This window comes from Gregarina niphandrodes, assembly GCF_000223845.1.
Source record: "Gregarina niphandrodes unplaced genomic scaffold scaffold00043, whole genome shotgun sequence".
Lineage (NCBI taxonomy): Eukaryota > Apicomplexa > Conoidasida > Eugregarinorida > Gregarinidae > Gregarina > Gregarina niphandrodes.
In genome coordinates, this window is record NW_011645811.1 from 108,656 (window position 1) to 110,181 (window position 1,526).

Sequence of the window (1,526 nt, forward strand, 5' to 3'; positions counted from 1 at the left end):
GATCTCGCCAGTCGCGGCCCCGACCGCCGTAGTCGTGGTCCCGACCTCCCTAGTCGTGGTCCCGACCTCCCTAGTCGTGGCCACGACCCCGTTGGTCGTGGTCCCGACAAAGCGGGCAGGCGGTCGCCCATCCCGGAATATGCTCCGCTGACCTCAGCAAAGGCCATATCGGAAGCCCTGAAGAAGTTACGCCAGGAAGCCAGACTGCCTGCGGGAGGGAGCGCGTGAGAATTTTTTAACTTGTGTAACTTGTGTAATCTGCGCCTGCAGTCCCACCACACTTTTCTATGCTACATAGGCAGAGGTAACTGCGTCACAGCCAGCTCTCCGTTCTTCTTTAGGCACAGCATCAACCAACCAGGCACAGCATCAGCCACCCACTCACGCATGGATAGTTTGTCCCAACATGCCAAATGTGATGTTCCTCCGGTGTGCAATTTTTGAGTTCGAATTTTTGGGTATAGTTTGGATGGGGTACAGTTTGGATGAACGTGGAGTCGGCAGCTACTTCAGCTACGGCTGCCTACGTACTTGCAGCTATGAGGTGGTAAGGATTTATGATCGCGCGCCTCGATGATGCAGTCATGTGACTGGCGAGCCCATGGTGCCTGTCGTGTCCCCCCCTTCTTTTAAAAAAATTATGAGATAGATAGTTCAACGATGAAGTGCTTACCTGCTGAGGTGTCAGGGTCGTCTGCAGGCGTTGCGGTAGTGTTGGCCCGAGTGGTGGTGCCAGTGATTTGTGACGGGCTTTGTTTGGACTTGGTGCGCGTGCTTGAGCCGATGAAGAAGATGATCGAGGAGGGCAGGGTGAGTAAGACATCAGATATGGAGGCGCTGTTTGGGAGTCTGAAGTTTATGGATGAGAGCCTTCCTCTCGACGCAATAATAGTTGGCGGCAAGGCGTTCTTAGATGCCATACCGGGGACAGATATTTCATTCGCTCCTCCAGTCCAAGGCCAGCTAACCACGAGTCCAGGCAACGACGAGAAGGTGGTGAACGGGCTAGCTCACCTCGTTCTGACCCATCCAACATTGCGGGCATGTCTGCAACTCTTGCTACACACCATTCGGAAGGAACTAGTGGGGCTCTTTCAAGGGAACCGTCTCAGCGAACAAATTGTCAAAGAATACACCGACCATCTGGAACTCAGGGGCTGGGTATTCGAAGAAGCCCATAGGGTTCATGACGCTTGTATCTTCGCAGGCACTGCTTGGGACGAGAAATCGGGACCCGACGGGCTACTCAGCAGCTACAGGTGTCTTCACTCCATCAGTGCCGGTGACTCTTTCCTCATGCTCCCTGCCTCACATGGGCCATGTCCGATCTCCCCCGAACTCACAACGGCCGTTAGACTTCTGACGCCTACTGAACTCCTCTAACCCAAACCTTTTTTTGGCGAGGAATTGGCCCTAGTGATTTGTAGCTCCGAGGCTGTGAGCTCCGAGGGTGTGAGCTACTTTCCTCTTCCCCTGTCTGCTCCATCACGAGCTGGTCGTCCTCAAACGTGCTGCGAGGGTGAGAG

General features: G+C 54.5%; 1 protein-coding gene across 1 annotated transcript; it reads left to right on the forward strand.

Moving 5' to 3' along the window:
* Positions 1-660: 660 nt before the first annotated feature.
* On the forward strand, positions 661-1,383 carry GNI_153030 (hypothetical protein; the record flags this gene model as incomplete). The annotated part of the gene is made up of 1 exon (XM_011134529.1): positions 661-1,383. One exon carries the CDS (start codon positions 661-663, stop codon positions 1,381-1,383), a length of 723 nt encoding a protein of 240 aa, XP_011132831.1.
* Positions 1,384-1,526: the final 143 nt, after the last annotated feature.